Raw genomic sequence first — 15,287 nt, 5'->3', positions numbered from 1 at the left:
GTTTCCGGATCCTTTGGAGTGGCCTGAAGAGACAGAGAGTAGAAAAGAGAAGAGAAAAGTACAGTTTTGTGTATATAACCGTACGTTTACTTTGAGGTAAGCACTTTTTAAGTCAGAGTTAATCGAAATCATGGTTGTTTATCAGAGCAGAGCGACGCCTTCCCTGAAACAACCAAACAACTGTTGCTTTGGGAAGTTAACAGCTCTCAGGCGTTTCCTCTGAATAACTGTTTTTAACATGTCCATGACGTGCTGTGAACTTGGGTAACGAATTATATGCGCCAAACTATTTTACATATCCAAGCTGGGTTGTTGTATTTTACCTCAAATTGTCCTTTATGTCCGCTGTGAACGGATCCAGTATTCCAGCCACTTAGTACCCGTTAAAAACTGGGTGTGGGCGCTTAGGGCGTTTGGAAGAAGACAAAGAATAGAGCAGTATGTGAACACAAACCCTCCATAAACCCCATTGCACTGTTATCTTTTTTTTATTTATTTATTTTTTTTTTAATTTCTCTAACTAATATTATATACTGCCAGTGCTGATAGATAAGAGTTTGCCAGAGCTGTCAGAGTGCTGCCCGCCCTCAGAGCTCAAAGAGAGTGGAGAGGGAGGTTCAGGAATTTCTTCCAGTTTTTGATGTACTTTTAGGTAGTTTTTAATGGATTATGGATGGCTTCTGTGCCTGTACAGTATATGTTTGCACTAAGCAACATCAACACTATTTATATACCATTTTAAATCATTATTAATTTTTATGCGTAGTCTAAGTTTCAAATATGTACCTGCTAACCCTGTATGTGTGTATATGTGTTTGTGTGTGTGTGAGCGGTCAATAAACTTATACAGTAGCTAATTAGAATTTTATCGAATGATTTTATATTTCCCTTTTACTTGTAGCATGCATACATGTAAAGTATGTGGCCTATTTTGATTTCATTAGAGACCTAGTTTCCCAGAAGCATTTAAAATCATCCTTGTTTCAACATTTTAACAGTAGCCTAGAATGTGTAAGAGGAAATAAGTCTATCATAATGTAAATACACCCTTTCTGCCTTCAAAGCTTACAAGTCATCCTGAACTTTTAACTCTGGGTACAGTAAGTGTGTTATTTCCCCCATTCTTGTGAGGTATTCCGTCCTTTGTCTAGAAGACCTTTTATGATTCAAAATGCTGAGCATTTTGAATGTGTACTAAGCAACAACTGATTCTGCATATGAGAATTGAGAACACCTGGAGACAGACTTAGGAAGTAGTTATGTAGATCATTGGACATTCTTTAAAAAAAAGAAAAACTATAATATGATATAATAAACAGTGTTAATTTGTGAAAGTTATTTGGAGGAAAATAAATAAATATAAGGTTATAATATTTGGGAATTAAGGGTGGCATGGTGGCGCAGCAGGTAGTGTCGCTGTCACACAGCTCTAGGGATCTGGGGTTGGAGTTTCGAGTCCTGCTCCGGGTGACTGTCTGTGAGGAGTTTGGTGTGTTCTCCCAGTGTCTGTGTGGTTTTCCTCCGGGTGCTCTGGTTTGCTCCCATGGTCCAAAAACTCAAGTGACTCAAGTGTCCATAGGTGTGAGTGTGTTGCCCTGTGAAGGACTGGCACCTGTTCGTGAAACATTGCTCACCTGCACCCTTTAAGCATGATTTAGAGCTATGACACGTCTCATTTAATGTGCTTTGTGTGGTGTTTTTTTTGTTTTTTGTTTTTTTTTTGTATTAATTAATTTTTAATTTTTTTTAATATATTCCTTTAACTCCCTGTGTGCTTATTCTTTAAAATTTAAACATGTAAAATAATTGAGATATAAATATAAATAATTGCAAAAAGCTTATTTATTAATTGTACATTAATCACCTACTATCAAAGATAAAATAAATATATTACTAGGGCCAGCAGCAAAGATACAGTTAAAAGAATATCTCTAAAGGATTACTAGTAATGTAAAGTTGCATGCAAATATTTAGGTACCCCGGTCAATGATATCTGTCACACCACTTAAAGTTTTATTTTACAGTTTGACCACTGGTTGTTGACCACTAAACTCTTTCAGGTTAATTAATTAGCTTTGGATGTGTTCTTAAAGGCCCTTGCATCAGTTTGTGTATGCATAAACTCTTCAGTTTTGGGCAAAGATTATGGCCTGTGCTGATGGAGAAACAAGTTTAATCTTGAAGTAATGCCAGATACACTTGCTGGGATTAGTTAAATTTGATGAAAATGATCACTGTTTGTATAGGCAAGTCTTTAAGAAAAGATACCTCATTTCCACCTTCCCATGCTTTGTTATGCCATACTGGCTATTTGTGTGTACTGGATCTAGCCTGTTTTAGCAGGAGCAAAGCAAACAGCCAATAGTCTGGTACCCAGGGTGGCAGGGAAACCTTATTTAGCTTGTGAAGTAGTTAAAGCATGTGTGAAGTCCCAGTGTCCATTGTGGTGTCTAGGCAGCCATCAGCCTGACTAATGCAAGTGGAACCAGCCCCCACCCCACATTTTAGGCCTCCAGGGGTGTTAATTCCAGTAATAAGCTGACTGTATGTGTGGCACTCCAATCACATGCCCCTGCGGCTTATTCTCTGGAAAGACCTGTGGGGAATTCTGTTAAGAACCTCGAAACAGTTTTTGTCTTTACTGTTCAAATGGTAAATCTTTCAAGTCAGGTCTCCACTGGTGGTCAGTTGCTATTGGTGGTGGAAAGTGTGTGTGTGTTCATGTCTGGACCAAATTTCTCAGCATATTCATATTAATGCACATTTCAATTTAAATAAATAACAAAAGAGCTAAATATTTAATTAGATTATTGAGATTTACTTGTGGGTTCACTTAAGGTTTAAGAACAGTAGCAGAAATGTAGAAAAGTATTTTAATAAATCTGGGTGTGTGCAAACTGTGATTAATCACAAAAATACAGACGATGTTTATAAAAATTTAATTTAAAGTCAGAAAGTAAGTACAGTGGAACCTCTACCTACGAACTCGATCTGTTCCATGACCCGGTTCGTAAGTAGAAAATTTCGTTTCTCGAGTCAATTTTCCCCATTTAAAATAATGGAAAAGCACTTAATGCGTTCCAGCCCACCCCAAAAATTACCCTTTTTGCACTGATATATGTTTACAAAACTCTCAAATTAGTAAAAAAAATACATGTAGCATTGCTAAAAAGAAATAAAGTTTTAAGTGGTTACATATCGCTACCTTGAAGACGTGACGACTGACTGGAGGAGTAACACAGTAACTCGGCGGAGGTCGTTTCTAGAGTCATGGTCCATTGGCGGAGGCAAAAAATATTCAAATGCCTGTTTCGTATCTTGGAAAGTTCGTTAGTGTAGGCATTCGTTAATAGGTTCCACTGTTCTCCAATTTAAATTAGTAGCCCGATTATAGAGTCACTTCATTCATCTGCTACAGCTTTATTGCTTTCATCACTTGAAGCTTCCCTGTGTGGGTGTGTGGGTGTACATTGGATTGTGTTTCGGATTTGGGGCCCTTACCACTTTTCAGTAAGTGCAACTGTATAGCTGATTTGTTCGTTCATTTATTCATTGTCTGTAACCGCTTATCCAGTTTAGGGTTGTGGTGGGTCCGGAGCCTACCTGGAATCACTGGGCGCAAGGTAGGAACACACCCTTGAGGGTGCGCCAGTTCTTCACCAGGCAACACATACATTCACTCTCACACTTGCACCTATGGACACTTGAGTCGCCAATCTACCTACCAACGTGGGTTTTTGTACTGAGGGAGGGAACTGGAGCACCTGGAGGAAACCCACGCAGACACAGGAAGAACACAGGGTGATTTGTTGTATAAGTACAGTCCATATTGACAGCTCCATAGAGGTTCCTTTTTTTTTTTTTTTTTTCTTTCGAATTGTGAAATCATGCTTTATGGTCACTGTACAGCAGTACAATGAAATTTGGCCTCTGCATTTAACCCATCCTTGGCAGTGGACACACACACTCGCACTAATTATGAGGGGCATTGAACCCATACACCTGGTGCCCCGGGAACATTTTTGGGTTTAGGTGCCTTGCTGAAGAGCACTTCACCTGTGAATGTTCTTGCTGGATTGGGGATGACCTTGGAAAGTCTTACTAATAAGGGAGTAGGCGGAAAGGAGACAAAAATGAAATGTTCTTATCATATAACATTACAAATTACAATATGTTTATTTGAGAGTCTGCCAGTACCCCTTTTAAACTCTTAAATTACTCTCGTGTTATGAGCAATAGAAGTTGGATTTCAGGCTTAATGAAATTTCTTACACTGGATTGTGCTATGAATTTAGGTAATGAATAAACACTTCAGCATACTTCTTGTGGAAACGATATTTGCTTGGCTATGGTGAAGAGTATGATGTAACTGGAGGGAAATCCAGCAACTACAGAAGACATACAGCTGGACAAACTCTGCAGACAAACACAATACACACACGTATACACAAATATACATATAAATCTTGTGGTTGGTCAACAGGAAAATCAGAATTTCAAGTTAAAAAATGTAAGCCCTGAATAGCAATTTACATATACAATTAACGTATATATATGGCCAATAGTTTATAGACACCAACTTGCCCAGTTCATCTTCAGTACCATAATTTATTGGTATTGTTTTTTTTTTTTCCCCCACCTTTCATTTGCTGATGTAACAGTCTTTATTCTTTTAGGAGGGATTTACACTAGATGTAGGGATATTGCTTTGCAGATTTGTTGTATTCAACCTCATAAACATCTCTGAGGTTAGGTCATTAGTTCTCACAAATATCACTCTAACTCATAAGAGTGATATTTAATGGAGCACCATCACACCAGAGAATGCAGTTCTCCTGCTTCACAGGCCAATGCTGGACTCTTGATAACCTGTCCAGCCCTGACTTAGCATTGAATTAAGGATTACGTGTGGCTGATTGAATGCCTGTATTAGCAATGGGTGTGCCTTGAAATGGTGGAAACCACTCATTGAAAGGTGCCTACAGTCTTCTGGAAATGCATAGTGTCAAACAGTAACAAAAATGGCATTGTTCCAGGCAAATGTGAAGCACTGTGGTAGGTATTTAGCATCAGAGGTGAATGAGGTTCACCAACTGACATCTCAGCTTTAATTAATGCATAGGGATGAGATATGAAAGATAAACAGGATTGTTCTCTCCCTTTGTGTATGTTCTCATACACTCCTGTTTATTCTCTCACTGCTGAATATCATACTCCAGGGCACAGCTTTAGACCATCCATCACATGTGCTTGAGGGTGTAAAGGTAATAGGGTCAGTCAGTCAATCACTTTTAATAATGTCGGAAGTGGAAACCCATTAAGATGAAAGTGAGTTTGCCTTTGTTTGAATAAAACATGGGAACCTTTTGTTTTCCATCCTGGCTATTAATTTGCCCTCTAAATTATGAGCTCAAAGTGAACTATACTCAGACAGTTAAGAGGTTGAATGTTTTCTTTTGTTTCAGTTTTTTGCCAAGTGGCTGCAGGCATGTCACAATCTGGAGAAAAAGGCAAGGTGGGTAGAACAAAGTATCATTTAGGCCTTTCACCTCTGTTTATATCTGGGCTGGATTAATCTACCTATTATTCAGATGCTTAATTGAGTAATTGGTGTTTTTGAAATACCAAACAATAGCACCTCAATTTAACTGAGCAATAACAAATTCTTTTATATAATACATATTCTTTATAGTATTAGGCATATAATGCCCTTTTCACACATGCAGCATAATCCAGAAATGTCCCAGAATTTACCTGGAGGAGCTGTATGTGTGAACGCAAACATCCACAACATTTGTCCCAGACATTACACAGACTATATCTTCCTAGCACCCTACTAAAGACTCCGGGCAAAGTCAGATACAGCACAACAACAGTCACAACAGAGCGGGCAATGTTCTGGAGTTTCTATTGCATGCTGCACAGGTGCTTCTCCATGCCAAAATGCTCTGTTGTGACTGTTGCTCTGGAGTTTGTGTGAAAGAGACGAGATTTAGATATTTTGTTTAATGTATAATTGAAAAACTCTCAAACTTGTATTACAATTATGTTCCACATAAATACTTAGAAACTTATTTGTACACTTATTAAAATGATAATCTAAAAATTCCAAAGACTGAAATCTGAATGTTCTGCCATGTTATTTCATGACCCTAGTCATATTTAACTATAAATATTAATTATAATTTTCTCACATCCCACACATTTCATCACTGTGTACCATTGTACAACATTTTTTTTCTCTTCCTCCAAACATCCTTACCCATCATTGAGATCTTGCACCATGCCTTCTTCCCAAAAAGTTTTTACAATACAAAAAAACTAATGTATAAAAATGCATTTTAATTGATGTGTGTGTTTGTGTTATAGTTCCCTGAGGCTGCAGGGTATGTAGGATTTGCCAACCTCCCTAATCAGGTACACAGGAAATCTGTTAAAAAGGGATTTGAGTTTACACTGATGGTAGTAGGTGAGTTAAATTAATGTGCATGCATGTACACACAAACATTCACATGAACATTATTGATTGATATTTTTAGATCTGACTTGTTTGTGTATTTTTTGTGTGTTTTAGGAGAGTCTGGTTTGGGTAAATCCACTCTCATCAACAGCTTGTTCTTAACTGACCTCTACCCAGAGCGCTACATACCTGGTGCAGCAGGTAATACAAACACCCAGACACACACAGTTACTATTACTGCGTCTGCAGTTTAAATGTCCCCAAGTAAAGTAAGCCCTAAATGTATGAGCTCTCTTCTCTCCCTCCCTCTCTTTCTGTTTCTCACTCCTCCCTTCTCTGTGCCTCCTTTTTTTTCTCCCCCTCTTCCCTTTCCCCCTTGGCCCCCTACCTATAATGAAATAAGTCTGAATAGATGAATAGTTAGTTTAAGAAGTTTCTGAAACACAGTGCTGCTCGTGGAATGCAGAAAGGCTTTCATTTTGATTTGTCTGTTGGAAAAGCCCCCTAAAGCCTTCAGCTGAGTAGAATGTGTATTAAAACTTTGAAGAAAACAGCCCACTTTTAATGAAAGTCAGAGCCCGTGGCTCTGTTTCTGAAAGGTCACATATCTTTACCTGGCCCTGTTTTACTGAACTTTAATATCAATTATTATTGTGCTCAAGATGGACTTTTACTCTGACAGTGACTGTGGGGGCTTACAGTCAAGTCTGTTTTATGAATAGTTTCATTTCTAAATCATCTTGGATTGGGAAATATTAATGTCTTGGTTGGTTTTGTTTTGGAGTGCAGTTAATTGTTTTTTAACCCTTCTTTTAATCAGTCACATTTAACATCATATATGGAGTCCTATGTCAGTTTTTTGGTGGCTGACTTTAGCGGGGTGTTGTACCCCTGAATGCTTTAACAGATCTCAGTATATATTTGAAGGCTACATGCATAATGCCATGAGGTTTGGCAGCTTATCAAAAATAGATTTTAATGATACAGACTAAAGCCTAAATTAATGACACGTAAATAAAAGTAGCTTTTTACTGTATGCTAATTAAATAAATAAATATTTTAAGCTACAAGCAAAGATTAAATGGTGCAAAATTGAAAAGGGACAAATAAAAAAGCCAATTGTTACAATTTACACTTACAAAGAAAACTTTGTTTGTTACTAAGACATGCTGCTTGTGAACCTACATACCATGGAGCACACGTAAAATTTGTCCATGATTTTTGTCAAATAATGCCTTTTCACTCTATTTAATGAAGACCGTAAACATCAATTTTGTGTCTTTCATTTAGTAAATGGGTAAAGTTTTACTCCAAATCCTCTGGATCTGAATTGGAAGTAACCTACAAAAAAAAATCTAGTTATAGCTTCCAAGATGCTATTGAATATTTGGTTTGTAGTGGAGGAGTTTAGCGAGCGCTCAACTCTCCATGAAATTAATTGTGTAAAGTTATTTTTCTGTGAGTATATCCATGTACGTTGTTTCTCAGAGATTGTTTATTATTACGTTAATTGCAGAGAAGATTGAACGTACAGTGCAGATTGAAGCATCGACAGTGGAGATAGAGGAGAGAGGGGTTAAGCTCCGCCTCACCGTGGTGGACACACCTGGTTACGGAGATGCCATCAACAGTCAAGACTGGTCAGTGTGTGTGTTTGTGTGATTTCAAGGGCACCTGTTCCCTGGCAAATAAATGCGGAAATTGAAATACCTATTATTCATAACTGTGGTCTGGTGTCTTCCTGTGGAACGCTGAGAATGTGGTGTTTGATGAAATAATTTCCTCCCTGCTTAACATTCTGCCTCTGCAGTGGCATCCACCTGACAACATATAGTCATTTCCATTTGTCCTCTTTTGGACATTTTGCCTTGAGGGAGATTTGTCAGTGTTGTGGTTTCAGAAAAACAGACGTGAGGACATAACTGAAGGAAGATAATATCTGTGTGTCTGGGCAGTGGAGGAGCAGAGGTGATTCCTATGAGATGTAGTGTGCATGTTGAGCATTCAAACAGCGGAACACAAGCATCAGATAACTAGGTCCAATCTATGGTGATTCATGAGAATGTTTGTTTGTGTGCAATCTGACTAATTTATGGTCTTGTGTGCCGGAGTAGAACATGTGCATAGTGCTTCCTTCTGATACTCATCTCTGCAGAATTTATTATTAAAATGTAAAATTGTGTATTTCAACATCGGTTGTTAGCAACGTCCTTGGTTTTGAGTTCAGCTTTAGATGAAGAGAGAACTTTGTTGTGTTGTGCAGTAGTATGACAAAAGAGTATTTCCTTTTAACTTGCAATCAGCAATTATATTTTAGTTCTTTGTATTAAACTGAATATTATTCAGCAATACATATACAGTGTTAAATCTCTCAAAGATGAAAGCTGTAAGCACTATTCATTTGAGTCATTTATTTGGTCTTTCTGAACCATGGTTAGGAATCACATTTTCTGAGTAGGTTTTCCCCCCTTTTTTATTTTCCTGTTAGATGCACATGACAGAAATTTGCATAGCAACTAAAGTATGTTCAGGCAGTTGTGGATGTGAGTGCCTGTTTTAAATGAACCCATTTGGGAAGAGCTTTTGTTGGTATGGAACAGCTATAACACATTGATATTAAACTTTGAAGGAAGTGAGGAAGAGTGGACAAATTTAATGTAAAGTTTGTGTAACTTTCTATTGAATATATTTTCTGCCGTTTCTGACAAATTTTATCTTGTAGTTAATGGCATTTTGAATGCAAATTATGAACGGTTTGTGTATGACTTTTGACATATTACCCATATTTGCCCTAATATAAACTTGAGCATTTACACATTTTATCATGTTTCCTCATCAGCTTTAAGACTATCATCCAGTACATTGATAATCAGTTTGAGCGCTACCTGCATGATGAGAGTGGCCTTAACCGCAGACACATTGTGGACAACAGAGTTCACTGCTGCTTCTACTTCATATCTCCATTTGGTCATGGGTAAATCATGCTTTAATGCACACACAGTTTCTGAGCATTGCTCAGGACACAACATTGTTTTAAACACCAACCAAGTTTGGTTTTATTTTCTTTATGTAATAATGTGTGTGTGGGGGGGGGGCTGTGCGTGTGTTTTCTACTAGATTAAAACCCCTGGATGTGGAGTTCATGAAAGCCATCCACAGCAAAGTGAATATCGTCCCTGTCATTGCTAAAGCTGACACTCTGACACTGAGAGAAAGGGACCGTCTCAAGCAGAGGGTGAGTGTGTGTGTGTGTGTGTGTGTGTGTGTGTGTGTGTGTGTGTGTGTGTGTGTCTGTGTTTATTTCAGTTTCACACAAACACAGCAGGTGAGGAGATAAGTGTGACTACACACTTGTGTTTGCGTGGTTGCTATTGTTAATCTTATTCCTGACACCTTGGCCCAGAGACAACTATGCAAATGGGCTATTAGCCATGTGGAGCATGTATTGGGGCAGCAACAGCACCCTGACCTGGACAATAGTAGACAAACTTTGATTTTAGCAGATGCTTCCCTTTGTCTCCTGAGTGCACACACAGACACTTATGTACGCCCCATCGGTGTGAAGCTGGACATCGCCAGGGTTTGGACTCCCGGAACATTCTGTGCTTTCCTGCTGGTGTGTCCGTGTGTAATTTATAGTACAACTGGTCTGTTTTTACTCAGATTGCCCTCTGCTGTTATCAGACATTTAACAGGAATATACTAACATTACTCTTGCACTTTTTCTTGCACTCGTCTGCCTGCCTCACCTAATTTTTCAACTTCACCCTATTTTCCACTTATGCTACGCATATTTTCTCTTATGTATGTGACATATGAAGGACTATGATGCTTAGAAAAATAAACTTCGCAGTCAACATTCTAGTTGAATCTGCATGTTGTTGCAAATGCATATTTACATTTTTCCTCCTGGTTCACATTACCATTTAGGCACTTTGGCCATGAAAATAAAGTTAAGGCATTTTATTATTACATTAATGCGTTTAGGGGCGGGCGATATGGCCCTAAAATAATATCATAATATTTTAGGGTATTTGCACGATAACAGTATCCTTGGTGATATGACAAAACAATTAAAAATACTTTTATTAATTTCAAGAACATGTTATTTTATTATTTATTATATTAAATATATGTAATATATATTAAAAGTATTAGATGATTTTATTTATTACAAATGTAATTTCAATCATTCGCAGCCACTCTCTACCATAGTTCATTGTGCCTAAACGACTCGTATAAAGAACGTATGCTGTATTATGGCTAATTGTGTGACGTCGTTAGGTAAACATGTTATAATATTATATCATGGTATTGACTTTTTAAAATCATTTTAAAAATTATGATGATATTATTGCGAACGATACGATATGGCACAGCCCTAAATGCATTTTCCTACTATCCTCCTTTTATACAGCCTGAATTTCAGGTGAAATATTAAAAAACGTGTAGTATACATATTTGTTTCTGAAGCTTGTTTTGTTCCTACTATAACACATCTTTGCCCATTATGAATGTAAAAATAACATCTGTTTTTGAGGCAAATATTTTATTAGACAATTTGTGACATATGTTTGGTTATGTCAGTGCTTAAATTTTTGGTGTTCCTCTTGCCCTATGTATTAATATAATAGATAGAGACAGATTCATTTATTTTGGTTGCATTTTAAGAAGGTACATGGAATGTGGAGCTGACATCTGTTAAATTTTACCCTTACTTTCAGCAGTAAGTTACACTGACAGCTTGTATTTAGTGGGAGAGAAAGATCTGTGTGTGCTTGTGTGCTCGCCTGCACAGTATGTTTTAGAAAGAATGTAAATAGGATTTCCTCTCTTTCGAATCTCTCCCTCTCTTCATTTTACACAAAGACCTCCTCCCGAGAGTGATCTTACTGTATGAAACAATCTCTGTGTGTGTCTGTCTCAGAATAGACATGAATAATGTAAGCCTTTGTGGATGATCTGAAGTTTGTTTATGGCAGGATATATAAGAATGTATGCACCATTTGTGACTGTGACTAACAAAGAGGGACATATTGAGATTTTGGCCAAAACAACATTGGAATAAATCTACATGAGAGTGTCAGCTTCACTTAACATTGAAGCTTAAGAAGCTAAGTATATCATTGATTTACTTTTTTTAATAGCATGCATTTTGTCCGATTTTCACTCAGTCATTTATTTTCTCCAATTTCATCCCATAAGCTCTTAGCTGTCATCCCCAACACACAATCCCACCAACACTGGGAGAGTAAGTGCAAGTACCTTTGGAGGCAGAGGAATGTCCGATGGTATTTTTCTCAATTATTAGAATTATTATAAGAAATAATTATTAGTGTTATTATAAGAAAAAGACTTTGGTAATTTGATATGTATATGTGAGGGCTGCAAGATTTGGTCACTTTATCTGCTTTTGTTTACTATTTATCTTATTCTCTGTCTACCCAAAGCTGATGACATAGATGAGCGTGAGATGTAGATCAACTTATAAAAAGTGCAGTTTGGCTAATTTTTCTCTTCACCACTACGGTCTTGTACAATGACTGCATTACTGCAGTTGCCACACCTCGCCCAGACTCTGCCACCCTATTCAGCATTAGCAACAGGAGTGGAGATGAGGCAAAGCCCTGGCAGAATCCAGCACCCAATTGAACAAGTCTGATTTCATGCAAAACTGCCAACCCATACTCCCTGAGTACACCCTGCCTTTTCCAGATCCCCAAAGCCCATATGGATTCGTGTGGAATTAATATTAAATATTATCAGTAGAAAAAAAGTATTATCAATGCTTTAGTTACTAATGTGAAATGTTTAAAAAAAATCCTGTGGCTGATCAGAATGTTTATTTGTATGTTGCAGCCTTGTGCAAAATGATATATTGGATGAAATGAATGAGTTTCTTAATGGAGACCGGCCCACCCTAAATTTTAACTATGGTACACACACACACACACACACACACACACACACACACACACAATCCCAGCATTATGTGTGTGTGTGTGTGTGTGTGAGAGAGAGAGAGAGAGAGAGAGATATCACGAAGTTAATCTGTCTATTCTCTTGTGGCTCAGTTGATTGTCTGTCTTTAGTTATACTGCATTAAAAAGATTACAATGAGTTTTAGGAAATCAAGAGGCAGCTGGTGGATCTTACAGCCCTTACAACAACACACAACAGCCTGAGGGTGATCAGCCTATATATATAATGTGCTATAATGTAGGCCGTTTTTACCACATCAGTGAACATTCCTTGGCTTGGGATTTATGTGTGCGTGTGTGAGAATGCACGTTGTGCCTCATTATACTGGTGTTTTTGGTGGACAGTCACATGATATAAACGATGCAATCTGGTTGTCTTCCTGCAATCACTGCATTTCCTCCCAGTGACGTCCTGAGGTGGGCTTGGCAAAATCCACCTCGACCTTTATCCACAGTTTAGCCAAATGCCAAGAATGAGGTCAGACCATGAATGACCCCAGTAACCTGACTAAAACCTGCTAATGTTGGCTTACCAATACCAAGATGTTTAAAATTGATAAATGTAGTTGTACAATTATATTTCACATTGTGTTATATCATAACATAATAGTTTGGGATTAGATGATAAGCACAATGCAATCTCGACTTTTTCCTGCAATCACTGCATGCATTTACTGACGGTGAAATCCCAAGTTTGGTTCAACCAGGGTCATCTCAGTGCTAAAATTCTCAGACCTTCAGAACACACAAGATGACTTAGCATACAGCGATTCTTCTGAAGAACCAGCTGAACTGAGCTGGATTGGCCTCTTTTTGTTGTCATTGAGATGCATTTCGCTTTCTTAATGGACAATTATGTGCAGGAAGTCAAGGGGCTCAGTTGTCAACTACATATATAGCTGTGGCATCACTAAGTGTCTTTATTTTTAGAAGTTCCTGTTATTTGCTTGTTTCCTCTATTGCTTTTTGGCCTTCCTGTATGAATGCACACCTCTGCTTGCCAAACTGTTCTTGTATTTTGCCTTAATTTTTCCACAAAAGAGTTAGGACTTTGTGGTAGTTGTGATTGATTGATTATATGGTGTTTTCCTTGCAGCAGAGTTATGTTGCACATTTAGATAGTTTGAACCCCCTGGTTTCAAAGTGTGTGTTTGCATGCACTTAATAATCCGTTCTTAATCAGATTTCTGCAGTTATCTAATTATTCAAGTGATCACCAGAATGTTAAGATTTCAGTTTGTCATCCTTCTGTGGCCATCTTCCTTGACATTCTCCTACAACAACTTACACTTCTCGTTCTGTAGCTCGCTTCTGTAGCTTGTGGGTGTTTAACAGGCCATTTGCACGGTTTTAGCAAAACAGAGCCACTAGTGAATGTGCACTTGCTTAATGATAATATAATAAATCATAACATATAAATGTTACAAGTATCTGCAGTAGTACCCCTTTTGTCATATATGAACTAATTTTTGAGATCATGTTAGTTTGATACTGCTGTGAGGGTATAGAAAATCTATTGATAAAAGGTTATGTTGCTGTTCAACTCTGGTGTGTGAAAGGTGAACTCATGGCCAAGTGTTGACAGGAAACACTGCTTTAGATTGTGCCAGGTTAAACAGGGCAATAAAAGGCCAAATGAGCATGTCTTTCCCCTCTCCTTGTGATGATGTCATTGTGAGTGCCAAGTTTTCTAAAATGCCCATAGCCTAGTCCGAATTAAGACAAATAGCCTATTGTGCTTATGTAGTCGGTCTGATATTTATCTTTTTTGTTCTTTTTCTTTACCCACTATTTTCTCACCATGCAAGGCAAACTTTTGGTCTCTCTTACACACACTCTCTCTGAAGAACAGGCTGTCCCACTCTGTCAGTCCCCTCTCCACAGCCCTGATTTCATGAAAAGGGAAGCATCCTGTCCAGAACAATATGGCTTTCCTGAAATGTGTCCGAGCAATTGGTGGAGGGGGCCTGGGCAGCAGTTTGCTGGACTCTTATCAAACCTAGCGCCAGTTTCCCTGACTGAGGTCATAGTGGCCTGCAGCTCATAAAGCACTCTGGAGATGTTTCAGTAGCACTTGGCCTTCACTTACATCCTGCTGTAGGAATGATGTATGCTAAAGCACTATGGGCACATACTGTGTAGTGTTTTCATTGACAAGTTTATGTTTCCCAAAAGCTTTCCAGTGTATTCCTCATTGTTTTGTAGTAAATTTGTTTGAATACTGTCTGGTACAGAGTTCTGGGCATTGGTCGTATCAAAAGGAGATCACAAAAAAAATTTCAATTTGAGTTCTGCAGTGTTCATTTCATTATATAACATGGGAAAGATAATGCTATGAAATGTCCTAGAATATTTTCAGATTATGATTTCCAAGCCATCCTGCCAAACTTCATGGTGAAAGCCGCAGAATATAGTCGAAGTAAATGGATTTAGAGGATTTGACTCCCAGAGAATTTACTCTTTAAGTGTCTGGGTGTCGCTCTGTGGACCAGTGATTCAGAGTTGAAGCACTTGGGCTCAATTCAGCATCTATTATTATTAATTGTAACATAACTTTTAAGCAATTAATTATGAAAGTAAAAGGTAATCCCTCCAATATAGAAATTATTAAAGATATATATATATATATATATATATATATATATATATATATATATATATATATATATATATATATATATATATATATAATTTTTTATTTATTTATATTACATTTATTATTATTATTTTGCATTTTATAATTTTTTTTTTTATTGTTTCTGTTGGAGAGATTCCATGTAAAATAAAATGTATCCTGTGTACAGTTACAATAATGGTATTTCAAAATACTGGTTCCTTTACTTTTC

At 37.6% G+C, this 15,287-nt stretch overlaps 1 protein-coding gene across 1 annotated transcript in view; it reads left to right on the top strand.

The window, feature by feature from the left end:
* Nucleotides 1–15,287, top strand: part of zgc:63587 (uncharacterized protein LOC393431 homolog) — a 29,414-nt gene continuing 14,127 nt past the window's right edge. Inside the window, exons 1-7 of the mRNA XM_066643567.1 lie at nt 1–96; nt 5,466–5,515; nt 6,370–6,469; nt 6,575–6,661; nt 7,977–8,100; nt 9,300–9,434; nt 9,578–9,695. Of these exons, the coding sequence (XP_066499664.1) occupies nt 5,489–5,515; nt 6,370–6,469; nt 6,575–6,661; nt 7,977–8,100; nt 9,300–9,434; nt 9,578–9,695 (591 nt within the window). The 5' untranslated portion in view covers nt 1–96; nt 5,466–5,488. The remainder of the gene's footprint in view (nt 97–5,465; nt 5,516–6,369; nt 6,470–6,574; nt 6,662–7,976; nt 8,101–9,299; nt 9,435–9,577; nt 9,696–15,287) is intronic.

This window comes from Hoplias malabaricus, chromosome 14 (assembly GCF_029633855.1).
Source record: "Hoplias malabaricus isolate fHopMal1 chromosome 14, fHopMal1.hap1, whole genome shotgun sequence".
In the NCBI taxonomy this organism is placed as follows: Eukaryota; Metazoa; Chordata; class Actinopteri; order Characiformes; family Erythrinidae; genus Hoplias; species Hoplias malabaricus.
Note: the sequence above shows the minus strand (reverse complement) of the source record. Positions and strands in the feature narration are given on the sequence as shown.